Source organism: Pipra filicauda, unplaced genomic scaffold (genome assembly GCF_003945595.2).
Source record: "Pipra filicauda isolate LSUMZ 115617 unplaced genomic scaffold, ASM394559v2 scaffold34_size3990699_pilon, whole genome shotgun sequence".
Taxonomy (NCBI): Eukaryota; Metazoa; Chordata; class Aves; order Passeriformes; family Pipridae; genus Pipra; species Pipra filicauda.
Window position 1 is genome coordinate 3385226 of NW_024104476.1, and position 12047 is coordinate 3397272.

General features: G+C 41.9%; 1 protein-coding gene across 3 annotated transcripts in view; it reads right to left on the bottom strand.

Moving 5' to 3' along the window:
- The window catches only part of THBS4 (thrombospondin 4), a 40291-nt gene extending 28800 nt beyond the window's left edge, over window positions 1-11491 (bottom strand). For all 3 annotated transcript variants that reach the window (XM_039384391.1, XM_027717198.2, XM_039384389.1), the window contains exons 1-4: window positions 11374-11491; window positions 7005-7208; window positions 2370-2617; window positions 1213-1318 (exon numbers count right to left, since the gene is read on the bottom strand). In XM_039384391.1, the coding sequence (XP_039240325.1) occupies window positions 1213-1318; window positions 2370-2617; window positions 7005-7208; window positions 11374-11467 (652 nt within the window). In that variant the 5' untranslated portion in view covers window positions 11468-11491. The remainder of the gene's footprint in view (window positions 1-1212; window positions 1319-2369; window positions 2618-7004; window positions 7209-11373) is intronic.
- Between the last annotated feature and the right edge of the window lie 556 nt (window positions 11492-12047).

The following is a 12047-nucleotide window of genomic DNA, read 5'->3' on the forward strand; positions in this document are numbered from 1 at the left end:
TTTACCTAAGTGTATGCATGCTAAGAAGCAAGAAAACAGAAGTATGTGCAACTGAGGATTTACATATCTAAAAGGTAAACCAGATTTTGTTGTCATTGCACACCACTGATGCCTACATTCATGTGACTTACTCAGGATGCTCTCATATAAAAATTTTGTATCGTCTCTATTCTTATCAAAACCAGCAATACTGCAGGGTATGGGTTTGGCAGGGGGGACAGGAAAGGGTGTGAGAGAAAAGAACCTCTCATGGATCCTATTTCAAACCTTGATCTCAGTTTTCTCCCCATGGTTGTCACATATTAACACATTGCACACACAGCGTGAACTCATTCTCCCTCACACCCACAGCAGAAAGGCAGATGGACAGGAACTACAAAGGGTTGCAGATGGGGCAGTCTAGCTCACGTTTTCTGTGTCCAGATGTCAGGAAGCACTCTTGCCTAACACAGGGGATTGCATGCAGCCCCTGGGGACCTGCAGGAATTACAGTAGCCTCAGGTCCTTCTTTTCCTCCTAGTTCCCAGCTCAGTCTCTATACTGCTCAGCACAGGCAGAAAAGGAATTGGTTTTAAATCACATGTCCACTCCAGCCGATGACAAAAGCCTCGGCTAACTTGTGGCAGGACTAGTGGCTGCCTTGCAATGGCTCTTCCCACATGGATATACAGGTTCTGTAGCTGTAGCACAAACATGTTCTTCAGTGTCCTGTGACCTTCTTTACACTTTGCTCCTCCCTTCTTGGGGACAGTCCAGCGCTCAACAAAAGATGAATACTGGCCATGAGGATAAGTACATGGACAGGTCTTGCTACGCCATCCATCTACCTATTTTCATAAAGCCTGTATGAATGTATCACATTTAGGACTACTTTATGTCTGCAATTGTCTGCAATTTGAATACTTAAAATATTATTAAGCTGACACAGACAGATCATCATCACAAAAATTTGCCTTCCAAATTAGGCTAAAAAGCTCTTTAATCACTTCTTCACTAGGACAGCAATTCACTGCTTTATCAATAGCAACAGTGACTGTTTTCTCTTCAAACTGAGGTATTTCTAAAACATTGACAGAAATTATCATGTCTATAATTCAGTCAAATAATTTTTATTACTTGATTATAAAGCTCCACATTTTTAATATTCATCATATTAGCTTCCTTGCACTGGTATCATAAGGAACACTTTTAACTCCTGGTTGCAGGTCTTACCAGTGTACTGAGGTACAGGCTCAATTTGTTGAAGAAAACAATCCTGCAGGTTCCCCACTTCGGCAAGGGTTCCTCCAGTCACCAGCTTCAGCTCATCTAGTGTATCCTGAGCTCACAAAAAAAACACAGCTCACAGTTGGGGTACAACAATGAAAAAAATAGGAAATATCAGACAAAGTAAATTATTTTTTTTTAAGAGAGAGATTCCATTTTCTACGCATGCAGGACTTCTACACTGTTCACTTTAGGGTCATCCGTCATCATCTGAAGTGTATAAAATCCCTAATCTTTGCTTTGAAGATTTCCCCATAGCTATGGTTTTATTTTGATTTTTTTTGTTTAATTCATATGATCTCACATACTAGGAAGTTCACATATTTAGATATCTGTGGCATGTGATTTTTTTTAAAGTGAATCCAAAGCAGTCTTTTTTCCCCTCCTCTCAAACAGGTATACATTCATGTCAGGAACGTGGGCACCTCAGTTATTCTATATACAAAAAAGCTTATTTTCAAGCCTGCAATGACACAAAGGGGGTAGACTGCCTTACAGACTTTGGATTAATGATGATGAAAGATGCTGTGGGAGTCACTGTTTATCTTGGACTGCTGATAGGGAGATGACAGGAAGCTGTGTCAACTCCTGGTTGGCAGACAGAAGAAGAAAAGCTGTTGTAGTCAAACAGATGAGGACTGCACTCTGGCACCCCGAGAGTACGCCCTTTCTTTTGTCTTTTTAGTCCCTGTGGTTTATTACGAAGAAGAAAGCCCCATACTCAGTCAAGCACTGCTCATACTGAACAGCTGATGAAGATCTGCCCTTACTGTACCAGCTAAGTCCTGCAAAAAGTCCAGTCCCCAAAAAACACCTATATGGAAGTGAAGGATGCACTAATTTTTTGGTTTTTTTCGCTTAAAAAGCTAAAAACTGTGTTTAAAACAAATAGCATAATTATTACGGGGTTCACGTAAGCTAAGATTTCACCTGTTCCACAGAAGTTATATTTACATTTATTTCACAACTTAATAGTCAAGTATTACTGAAGCACTATTGTACAGAGCTTGGCTGCTGCAAGGGCTGAGATCTGAATTCAGCGATCCAGAGAATTGCTGGTGATCCCTCAAAGTGTTCAGCCTGTTCCCGGTTTTCGTGCTCACCTGTGGTTTCTCCTGGAAAATGCGCAACTCAAGTATCGCCAACTTCTGAGACAGCATTGAAAATGGTTTTGGCAGGTCCTCAATGGCACCTACTTGCAGGCAGTCCAGATACAACTCTATTGTGCACAATCCCTGCTGCAGACCACTCAGCCACAAGATGACAGCATGGGGCTTCCCATCAGCCAGCTGGATGTTGCTAAAGATCACGGAATTCAACCTTCCATTACCCTTCAGATAGCGCAGCACCACTAGGACAAAATACATAGAAGGACTGTCAGAGGGTAACAGACATCCAAGGCTGATCAAGGAAGATCCTGTGAAAATCTGCAATCGACATTTGGTATTTTACCAAATGTCAGCTTTTGTAAATGCATCCCATATGCAGACATAATAAAAATGTAATAATAAATGGGACATCAACTCAGAGCAGCACTAACCAGGACTCTTGCATGACACTCTAGTTGTAAAGCATTGCTCCCTGCACAGTGGTTGCCATTTCTTTGCCCGGCCTCTCTAACTAGCTTAACCACTGTCACTTTACAGAGCATAATGTGCCATAATACAAGAGGTAAAGTTACAGGGTGTAGCAGGCAGCCTGCAGTCAGCACTTTGGCATGTATATATCTTAAAGACTTAGAAGTACTCTGTAGCAGAAATGTATAACTAGAAAACTCAGTTTCAGTGATGCATATAGCAGTCAGTGAAGCCATCTAACAGTGTATCCGAATGCATAATTAAAGAAAGCAAAGGAAGCATGATCCCAAGCCAATAACCTGTTCTTCTCCGTAACAAATAGTTAGTAAAAAGAAATAAAATATCATGCAGGGGTCCTTAGAGAATGGATTTCAGGTCCTGTGATGTTTCTCGTATTGAGAAGGTTTTTATGCAAAAGCTAACATTTTGTAGGTTTTAGTTTAAACTAGTGGGATTATTCCTAGAACATGACATAGCCAGTCCTTGATGTGGGAATGTGCCTAGATCTGTAGATGGTTTGGTTGAGGTTGTATGGGAGAAGACATGAAAATGTATGTACTTCACACATTCATAATATGGCAAAAATTCCTACATGCATAGTATGTCTAATATGCAAAATAATGTAATGCAAAGTAATACATACCATAGAGTATAAATTAGTAAAAACAAATAAAATAACAAATAAATTATCATGCAAAAAAGGCATATCCCACCCCTAAAGATGACTAAGCCTCCTCTCAACTCTTTTTAAAAGTATTAGTGAATGCTTTCAAAATCCAATAAAAATTCTCATTTTATTAAGTAAAACACGCTATGAAAGACCACAACAGCAAACCAACAAATACTCTTACAAAAAATATTTGCTGCATAATACTGAAAAACCATCCCTTTCCCAAGGAAATTGGATCAGTAAGCTAGGATCTGCAAGCTAAATCTCTTAGACCAGCTAGCTAGTTCTCTCCACAAAATCTCTCCCTGGCTCTCTGACTGCACATCTGCAAAAATAAGGAACCGAGTGCATCTGGACAGCATATAACTACCCTAAAATATCAGACAGACCCCGTTTCAAAGATCCCACTGATCACCAGCCTGCACATCCCTTATTTCCTGCTGGTAAGAGTTACATGCATGAGGAGTCAAGCTGCACAGCTGCCAGGCATCTAAACAGTTAAGTGCTGGCTCTTGTGAACATCTGTTTGAAGTTCACAGAAGGCTGCTACTGTTGCATCAAGTGAAAGCTCACAAATGGCCTGACACTAGGTCAACTAAAAACTGTGGATACAGTCGAAGGAAAAGCTCTATCTTCAGAGCTAATAACACCTACTTACCAAAACCATTCCATTTCTATTCATTTAACAAATTATATTCCCATCTCCCCGTTATTAATGTAACTTCTTTGATGTTGTGATACCTCTGTTTGTTGGTGACCTGAGTTACTGCGCACATGCTCCATACAATTTTTCTAATTGCTCAGTTTAATGATTAAAAAAACCCCAGATTTATACCAGCATGAATGGGGCAGGGTACATCCCCATCTTTAAAATCTATGCTAGTGCTAGAGCCTCAGCACTAGCACTAGCATCTGTGACCAATATCAGATTGTTTTCACTGCTGTCTATGTCAAAACACTGCCAGACCTGAGATTTCCGCAAAGGTGCATGAGGTCACCAGTAACTTGCTAAAAGGTAGCATTTCTTGGCAAACTCAAAGATCAGGCAAGACACAGTAGATTTCAGGCATTTTATTTATGTGAATATTATGCATGCTTGGTCATATAAAAGGCAAGATCTTTGGATCTGGGCCCTGCTTTCAGAGTGACCAAACACAACAGTAGCCTAGATAAAGAAAGAGGAGATGGAAGCAGGACCGAGAATGGACCCTGCCAGAATAGTTTCAGGACAAGGAGCAATCAGCCTTGGAAGGAGGACCAACCGTTTTTTCCTCAGCCAAAGCCAAATATCCATCTGTTAAACCAGAGTAGGCTTTTGAAGAGAGATTTTTTTTCTTAGATCACAGTCTCCACCTGTATAAGATTTAACTCATCCACACCCCTGCAGTACATGTTTGCTGCTTGAATATTTTAGACATTCATGAGAGTGTCACCTGTACTGCTTAAGAAACATTTTCAATTAAACTACAACTTCTACTAGGAAGTAGGAGCTGCTTCACAGAATTCGTAAATTACAACACTTTTATGCATTAACTGCTGTTTTCTCCATACAGAAATCATTCAAAAAAGATAAGAAATTCATGGATTTTCCAGAGGCTGTTTGCCTCTGGAAAGCACATTGGTCTAGCCAAAACAAGTTGAGCCACTACTCAGTAATTTATACCTGTGCTTTTAAAAACATTTAGGCATTGTAAAGATGTTACTATCAGGTATACAACAACAAAACCAGAACATTGTAAAGGATTACTAAGGCGTGCTTTGAGCTCCTTAGATCACATTTGGATGCATAACTGGAAATACCATGCAGAAGTAATGCACTTATGCATTCTTCCAAAACTGTAGGTAATTGGACCGTGCATTTTGCTGCGACGCCAACATTGGCTCATCATTTAAGTGATGATGACCAGTCTTGAGAGGATCATAAACAGCTCACACACTCCATATTTTCAGCTCACACAACAATCTCCTGGATGCGTTTTAACTTATTGTACAAAGTAGCCATATGGAATCCTTGACACTTTTGGAGAAATCACAAGTGAAAACACTGCCATATGCTTTGCACAAGGTGCTCTAAGGTAATAAGGAGGCAAAGAGATCCATGAAACAGTCCTGCTGTAAAAAGCTTTCCTCTGTTTGGTCAGTCCTTTACATCAGATATGTTACATCTATTCAACACCAGTCACTGACAGGACAAGTTGCTTCATGCTGCCTTTCTATATGCCACTGTTTGTCCTGTCAGAGAAGCTTCTCAAAAACCAGTATACCAAAAACAAAACCAAAAGAAGCCACATTACCTTCCATCAGAAAGCTTCTTAAGTGTGTTACAGTGTATCAATAACCATCAAACATGCAGGTATTTTTGAAAATGAAAAGAAGAGTCTGATATGTTCAAATTCTTATGTTTAGAGACACATTCGTATGCATTCCTATATATATGTACAACATTTACACACATAATTGTGTGTGAGAGAAGGAGAGAGGGAGTATGTACTATCTACCATTTATTCAGCAAATAAGTCAGTCAGTGTTAGGAATTGCATGACACTTACTGATAATGCTGTGTGGCCACGTATTACCCCCTGTCAACCCACACACAGCTCTTATTCCCTGATCTCAGAAGGATTTTGATAAAACTACCAATGTTTTATCTAACTCCTTCCCTTACAATTGCCAACCAAAAGGTGTGCTTTTCTTTAGCATATTGAATAATTTCCCTATGCATATAGTGAAATTTCTCAGTAGAGTTTCACAGTATATTGGACTCAGTTGCCCAATTACAACACTTGCAGTAGCATATTATCATAGCAGTGGTGAAGCCAGTGGAGCAACAATAATGTACATAATTCAACAATTTTTTGCTGAACCTTAAAACTGGAGTATATCCTAGATCTGGTTTAGTGAAAGCTCTCTATTTCTAAAAATCGGGTGAAGTTTCGACTCTGACTCCTGATTAACGGATTCCAATAGAGAACAAACACTTTAATTCACCCAAAAGATTCTGTAAGTGCTGGGAATGTTTGTCTTTCATAGTCACATCTAACCTCCAGGGTCAGCAGAACAAGAACCTGCCTTTCATATGCATGAGGCAGCATGTGTGTGTGTCCCTCGAATTCCTGCATAATAAGAACCAGTGACTGGCCCAAGGGGAAAAAGGAAAAAAAGAAAAGGAAAAAAAAACCAACCAAAATTGACTCCTTTCTCCATACTCCATGTTTTTTTCCTTCTTTCTTAGCATTGCTCAGAGCAAGTACCACAGTCAAGTGGAGATACCAGCTGATTGTCCAGTAAGCTTCCCCTGGCCAGGAGAGAGCAGCACCAAGGAGAAGGAAAGAAACGAGAACAGGAGTAAGAAGGGATGTGAAAGGTGATGGCACGCAACAGGAATGACTCAAGCACAAAGGTTAATCACACATTTGTCAACATCCATCTGTGACACACCAGTAACTATGGATCCAACACTAGTTTTACCACACATATTCCAAACAACTCACCTTTACTCATCCGTCCCATTACCGTAAATTCAAAATGCTTGCTGTTCTCAGCTGATGAATACAGGCCAAAAACGGTGGCTGTGCTCTTTGGCTGCAGTTTGAAGGTTGAGAGTAAGTACACTTCATTCAGTGTAGGATCCCCAAATGCTTGTTGCAAGAAGTTTGGTACCACTCTTTTGTTGGAATATGGAAGAAGATCAAAAACTGGGGGGAAAAAAAAAAAAGCAAATTTGAACAGCAATTTAAATATAATAATGAACAAAGAAGAATGTGGTCTGAAGCCACTCACTGGAGACCATACACTCTTTGCTATTTTCATACGGACACTTTGACCTACCTAAATTACTATAAACCAAAAAATTATTAATAGGATGATCAAGTCTAAAGATTATGTAGTTCAACTCCTGGCTCTGGAAAGGATATCTTAAGCAACCTGGTTGCTCCCTGCACATGGCAGTGAGTTTGGACTAGATGGCCTTTAAAGGTCCCTGCCAGCTAAAACTATCCTACGATTCTACCAAAATATCATCTAGAATTTGTTGCGACTGGTACTATTTTAGCAACTTTTATTTTCCAAAGGAATTATTGATAACTTACTAACATAGAAATATCTAGTCTTCAAATTGATATGCTTAAATATTTTCAGGTAGATCTCTAAAATTCTTCTCTTCTGAGGATGCACTTCAACAGAAAGCTTTTTAACCTATTTCTGCTTTCATAAATCCAGATATTTGTATTCACGTATCAATTAGACAAAGGATTCAGCATTAAAATTTTCAGACAGATTTCTGGAGTACTTATCCTTTAATGGTATTTACAGGGCACCATTTAAACTGCTGAAAAGCCAGGTAAGCATTATTATGTTCACAACCTCTTTCTCATTTCACTGACTCTTCAGAAGATATATTATATAAATAAGACTCATCTTTCTCCTCTAGCATAGAAAACAAGGAAATACACGCCTGACAAAAAAAAAATTACTCTGAAGGCATAGTGAAAGCTGTTTCAAATTTTTATTTCAGTTTTTCCTCAATGCATCAGCGAAGAGTCTATGGTTACACTCGTACATATGACAGAAATGTCCCTTATGACACTGAAACAACAAACCAGGGTTTTCCTCAATGTTCCTAAATCCACGATGTTTCCAAACTCATTAAACTATTCCATTACGTTTTTTGATTACCTCCTGTTTCAACCCACTGCAATTAAAGTCGTATATACGTTATATTCTTGCAAAGTCTGATAAATGAATATGCACAAGTGTCATTTAAATATAAGGGCATACTTAGCCATTGTATACCACTGCCATTCCATACGCCTGTCATGGCTGGGCCATATTTTTCTCCCACACCAGCACAATACCATAGAGTTGCTACCAGAGAAGATCCACAACACCAGGCAGATGGCAAAGGCACACGACAGCACATTGTGCCTTACCTTGATTCAAGTTTGTGGTTGTAGTACTAAGTTTAGTTTCCTAGGCTGAAAAAACAGTGGACCAGTGCAGGTGAGTCTTGTCTACACAGCATGACCTCAAAGCTGTCATCATCTACTGAAGTGATGAGGCCATCCTACTGATCCAGAGTTTCCACACAATACAAGCAGGAGAAGACTGAAGAGCACTTGGAGGACAATCCCATGGGCACATAGACCTACCCACAGACCTGTGGGAAAGCCTGTTCACTTAGAGCATGGGTTTGTGATGCTTCCATTGCTCATTTTGGAGCATCCATTCATCTAGACACTAATGTTATTCCCAAAAAGACAAAAATGCAGATTTTTCCCTTTATCTCATGAAGCCATTGAAATACAAACCACCACTGAAGTCTATACTTGTATTGAGTCCAAGGATCTCACGACTCTCATGAGTTTTCAGAACACAACACAAAAAATGTAAGGCACTTGATTTGCACGCACTAGTAATACTGTTGTCAAACAAGTAAGAAACACATCTTAGAGGATGGACCTTGTCAAAAGACTTCTCTTTCATTCAGTTCACATTTACAGCACCCCAGGACAACTACTGCTCCAGTAACCCAGACAGCAGATGCAAAAGGCTGGATACTTCATCACATTTACTGCAGGGAGAGCAAACCAAGCGCCCACCCACTCAAGAGACTGAAATGCATCTTTTTTTGAAGAGAGATTTTTTTCAGATCACAGCCTCTACCTGTATAAGACTTAACTCATCCAAGCCCCTGCAGTAAAATGCCGTAAAATGCTTTTTACAACAGCATTTTACAAGTCATAGCCATTTAAAAAATACAGCTGTGTTTTCTCTGCCAGAGCAATGAAATACAATACTTAAGCCTTTGAGAGCATGGAATATAGCTATACATTATGTCCAGTTCTTCTACATCTATTGGCTGAATTTATATCAATTGTTGTGATACTAATTAGTGTATACAAGGGTTAAGCACTTAAAAATGTTATAAAAGTAATGACTAAATATTGGGAAACATCTGTCTAATGTTATGGAAAACATTTATTGAAATTTTTGAAATTTGCATATTTAAATGAATACTCAAACTGGTTTGGTAGTTGCATTCTACAAAGTACATTTCCTCAGCCATGTTATCAAACCCTTTCTTGGGATACCTTCACAATCTACGGTATGTAGATGCAGTATGTAACCAGATCCATCTAAGCATAGCTTACACACATGCTAGCAAATGTGGCTAGTGGAAGAGCAATGGCGTTATGAAAATTTATTTTACATCCTTAGAGAGTTGGCAGAGAGACAACTGTTAGGCGTTAGGGAGACAATTGCTTGTTTGGAAAGAACAGGTAAAAAAGATCCACATGGATTTCAGATTTCATTTTTTGTAGAATCTCTTCCTTCCTCTCCCTGGAAAGGCAGACTTGAGAGCAAATAGATAGAAAAGGACTGCTGAAGCTGAAAGACATAAGCAGCTGGTTTCAATTCATGCGGTGAGAGTGATGCCGCACCACGCCTCTGAGTACAAGCTTGCATTCTCACCAGGCTAAACTGAGGCCACTTGTGAGACAGACCAGGAATTCTCTCCCCCACCTTCTTTCTGTGGTTTTTAGAAGGGGGCTCCTCACCTTCCTATGAAAATGCTAACAAGACATGACCTACACCATGAGACAGTAGCAAAACACTCTTTGGAGATCTGCCCCAAAACATCAAGGCTAGCTCTTTAGGTGAAAACTAAAAGACATGATGAGAAGCCCTAGGAGGACGAAGCATGGAGGACTGAATTTAGTGGCACAGGAGAGGATGGAGCTCAAACTAAAACACCCCTTCTTTCCCTTAACTGTGTTGCCACGTCACACCAGCTTTTTGAGAACATCCAAGTTAGTTCTTCAGTCACAGCTAGCATAATAACTGCAGACATAAACACTGCTTCACTGCTGTTCAGCACTTTTCAAGGTAATTAATGACGGCTTAGACACCTGGAGTGAAACCCTAACTCCCCCCCCCCCAACACAATAGTTTCTGACCAGTTTCAAGAAGTTGAAAACATCACACGCTGAGGGGGGTTTCTCATTGGCTACTGCCTCTAACAAGTTAAAAACCTGCCTTTTTTTTTTTAATATGGCAATATCCAACTTCTCAATGCAACAATTTTCTGAAATGTTTTTACATCATAAAGGACTTTAACAGGCTTTTTGGAAATGCAGCTGAATTTGACTGGCTGTCTTTTAGATCTGCGTAAGTAAGGAATAAACGATTAAAGTCTCAAACATCGTTTGGTAAGGCAAACGAAGGTGTTAAAAACGCAGAGAGAACCAGGAGCAGCTTTAAGGCTCCGGGAGTGGCACTAAGTTACACTAACCGCTGTTCTCAGTAGCCGAGCTGGTTCCAGTCACAGGCTGCACAACTCGAGAGCGATACTACCCATTTTACTCAAGCTCTAGAATACAGCGGCTCCTGACCTACTGTGTGCATAATATTGCCACAGCAATGCTGGGTTTAGAAGTATCACTTTTTCTATGCACTTTATTAAGTAGTAGAGTTTTCCCGGCGAGTTTTCACGGCTTAGCAATTCACTTCTCATTCATGAGAACCTGCAACGGGAAAAGCGCTCTTCAGACGCTCCACACGCCTACCAGCACCCCTAGAAAAACACTTTTTTGCTGACTACAGGGGAGCGGCTGCAACGCGACCTCCTCCAGTCACCACCGCCAGTCGCGCGGGACAGAGCATGGCGGGGCGACGCCGGGACGACTCCTAGAGCGCGCCCCGCGCCCCGACGGCTCCGGCTTCTCTCGCACCTGCAGAGATGTTCCCGTTCCCTACCAGCCAGGGCTCCCGTCAGAGGGCAGAGGACGGGACGCTGCAAGCATTCTCGAATGGAAGAGGGGAAAGGAGATCTCGCCGCAGCCGGGGGAACGGACCCCTTACCTCGCGGGGCGGGCGCTGCGGCGCGGCTTGAGCAGAGCTGCAGGGCGAGCGGCAGCAGCAGCAGCAGCAGCGCGGCGCCGCGCTCGCACCCCATGGCGGCCGCGGGCCGGGCAGGGCGGCGAGGAGGGCGCGCTGCTCCGCGCCGGGGCCGCCGTTTAACGGGGCGGACCCGGGGCCGGGCACGGACGGCGCCAGGCGAAGGACCATTGGCCGGGGCTACCCCGGGAGGCGGGCGGGGGCCGCGGCGGGGATGACCAAGGGCTGGGATGGACCATGCGGTAGCGCGCCGTCGGGGGCCGAGCCGGGAACAACCGGCATCGGTGGGGGTGGCGGAGCTTGGACACAGCCGGAGATCCTGTCGATGGCCCCCAAAATCAACACCTGTTGGGGACCGTGGCTGGAGTCTGCCCTTGGAGGAGTCCTGGAAATTGAAATGTGTTTAATCGCTTTGAATTCATAGCATCACAGAATGATTTAGGTTGGAAAAGACCTTTAAGATCATCAACCCCAACTGTTAATAAGCATCTGTGCTTACTACCAGTCACATGAAGGTGGCCCCAGAAGTGATTTGGGTGTTCTTTGAGAGCCAGTAAGAGCTCTGTCCGTTCAGGAGGGAGAGCAAGTCCAGCACTGATGTGAGCAGCCCATTTGGGAAGCACCAGCCCGGTGAGGGA